This window comes from Octopus bimaculoides, chromosome 18, assembly GCF_001194135.2.
Source record: "Octopus bimaculoides isolate UCB-OBI-ISO-001 chromosome 18, ASM119413v2, whole genome shotgun sequence".
NCBI classification, from domain to species: domain Eukaryota; kingdom Metazoa; phylum Mollusca; class Cephalopoda; order Octopoda; family Octopodidae; genus Octopus; species Octopus bimaculoides.
In genome coordinates, this window is record NC_068998.1 from 1,923,723 (window position 1) to 1,926,390 (window position 2,668).

Here is a 2,668-nt window from a genome sequence, read left to right on the forward strand (position 1 = left end):
TATATATATATATATATATATATGAATGTATATATATATATATATGAATGTATATATATATATATATATAGATATATGCACACACACACTCAAAACACACAATTACACTATGTGAAGATGTGTGAAAGAGAACAAGAGAGTATGTGCATGCGTGCATATGCATGTGTGTGTGTGCATGCATGCACACAAGTGTACACTGGTCTCAAGAAGAATATAAAACAGCTTTCACGTGTGTGTGTGTGAGTGAACTGTGATATCTCACTGTGATATGTCCCACCCACTCTTTATAGACAGACAACAGTTTCTTCTCATATTGGGTTACATCAAAATATAATGTAGCTTAAAGGAGTGTAGACTAGAGGATGCCCCAACCCATGGTTTCACTATCAAACATTGCCACCCAGTCTCTTGTTTCAAGGACATACTTAAACAGAACCACCGAAAGCAAACATGAAGGAATCTGACACATTTCAAGCCACCCCAACTCTTTGTCATTCTTTGATAAAGTTTATCAGGAAAGGAAGAAGAAAAAGAAGAGATTGGCCTTTGTTATTGGTAGGCCTGTCTCTCAGACTGTGGGAGAGATTTATGCAGTTACGCTTTACCCAGAAGATTTGAAGAAAAAGACAAAGGCCCTGATCAGAAGAAACTCACACCAAAAGTCATTTAAGGACCAAGTGGCAGCAGTTGTGGTGTGTCAGGCCTACAAATCATTCATTAAAACTAAAGACAACATTTGTTCTTCTCCAGTCAGTTGTGAGTCAGAGGATGGACACAATGTAACTCAAGGTAATTACTGTGAAAGTTCCATTTGGCTACCCAGCTTCTGGCTACCCACTTTCCACCACAGAACTGAGTTAATAGGGTTTATATATCCCTGATTTGACTGTCCAGTTTCCACTAAAAGCCCAAGTTCTTCCTTCTTCCTTTCCAACTACTTTTTTCTTTCTTTTATATTTTCCCCTTTCTCAAAACATAAAATTTATTTTCTTTTAAAGCAATAAATTAATGACATTTGTTAAAACTTGTCCCTATTATGTTGTCTACTTTTTTCTTTATCTCATTGCCTAATATTTCTTAACAGATGTGGATCAGAGACGGAATATGTCTGCAACGATTAGATTTGCTAAAGTAACAGTATTGAATTAAAATTTTTTTTTAAATTTTAATTGAAAGAAACCAAACACAATTACAAAAATTTCCCATGCGAAGAACAATGAATGAGAGAAAGGAAGACAGTGTCTGGGCATGTTGAATGTGTTCTCTATAACAAAGTGTGAGTGTGAGTGAGTGCATGAGTGTGAGTGAGTGCATGAGTGTGAGTGAGTGCGTGTGAGTGAGTGCCAGTAGTAACAACTATACACACACACATACAAGATGCAAGCATAGCTGTGTGGTAAGAAATCTGTTTTCCAATCACATAGTCTCAGGTTCAGCCCCACGGTGCAGCACCTTAGGCAAGTGTCTTCTGCTATAGCCCTGAGCTAATCAAAGCCTTGTGAGTGGATTTGATAGATGGAAGCTAAAAACATCCCTCCTGTATATATATATATATATGTAAGTATGTTTGTTTGTTTGTTTGTGAACATATGTGTGTTACTGTCTCCTCGACTCCATGTAATAATTATAAACGAGTTAAGTTTGGTTTAAAAGGGAAGCAGTTTTGCCCTGTTAAAAATGGATAAATGTTATTCAAGAGACAGACATAAATTATCCTAAAACAAATAACTATATTGATGGTATTTAAATGTCAATTACAAAAACTATGCATGCAAAATATTATGTCTCCATGGGGTGCCCCCCTTCAGGCCTCCTCCTCTTACTTTTTGCCAAAGTGAACTAGAAAACTAGAATGATACTTAACAACACTTAAGGCTACTCCAGGATGTATGCGTGTACGTGTGGGTATTTATGTCTTTTTATTGTTTATTTTTTACTTGTTTCAGCCACTGACTGACCATGCTGGGGCACTGCCTTGAAGTTTTAGGCAAATAAATTGACTCCAGTAATTTTTATTTTAAAGCCTGCCACTTATTCTATCAGTCTCCTTTGCCAAACTGCTAATTTATGGGGATGTAAACACACCAACACCAGTTGTCAAGTGGTGGTAGGGGACAAATACCAACACACACACACGCCCACATATATCATGCTTCTTTCAGTTTCCATCTGTCACATCCATTCACAAGGCTTTGGCCAGATTGAGGCTATGGTAGGAGGAGACACTTGCCCAAGGTGCTACACCGTGGGACTGAACCAGGAACCAGGTGGTTGGGAAGTAAACTTCTTATCACACAGTTATACCTGTACCTATATATATAGTTTAACAGGAAATTTGCATTGTCATACCTGCATTTTTCTCCTGTTTTGAGGTTGCTGGGTAATAAAACCATAAAAGAGAAAATATAGACAGAGAAGAGAGAAGAAGGAGAGAAGAGAAAGAAAAGACAAAGAAAGAAAGAAGACAAAGAAAGAAAGAAGACAAAGAAAGAAAGAAGACAAAGAAAGAAAGACAAAGAAAGAAAGAAGACAAAGAAAGAAAGAAGACAAAGAAAGAAAGAAGACAAAGAAAGAAAGAAGACAAAGAAAGAAAGACAAAGAAAGAAAGACAAAGAGAGAAGAAAAAAAAGACTAGTTTTGAATTTCAACTGAAAGTCAGTATTTTAGA

At 36.6% G+C, this 2,668-nt stretch overlaps 1 protein-coding gene across 1 annotated transcript in view; it reads right to left on the bottom strand.

The window, feature by feature from the left end:
- The window catches only part of LOC106871368 (alpha-1,3-mannosyl-glycoprotein 4-beta-N-acetylglucosaminyltransferase A), a 33,190-nt gene that overhangs the window by 3,303 nt on the left and 27,219 nt on the right, over positions 1–2,668 (bottom strand). Inside the window, exon 9 of the mRNA XM_052974507.1 lies at positions 2,350–2,376. Within this exon, the coding sequence (XP_052830467.1) occupies positions 2,350–2,376 (27 nt within the window). The remainder of the gene's footprint in view (positions 1–2,349; positions 2,377–2,668) is intronic.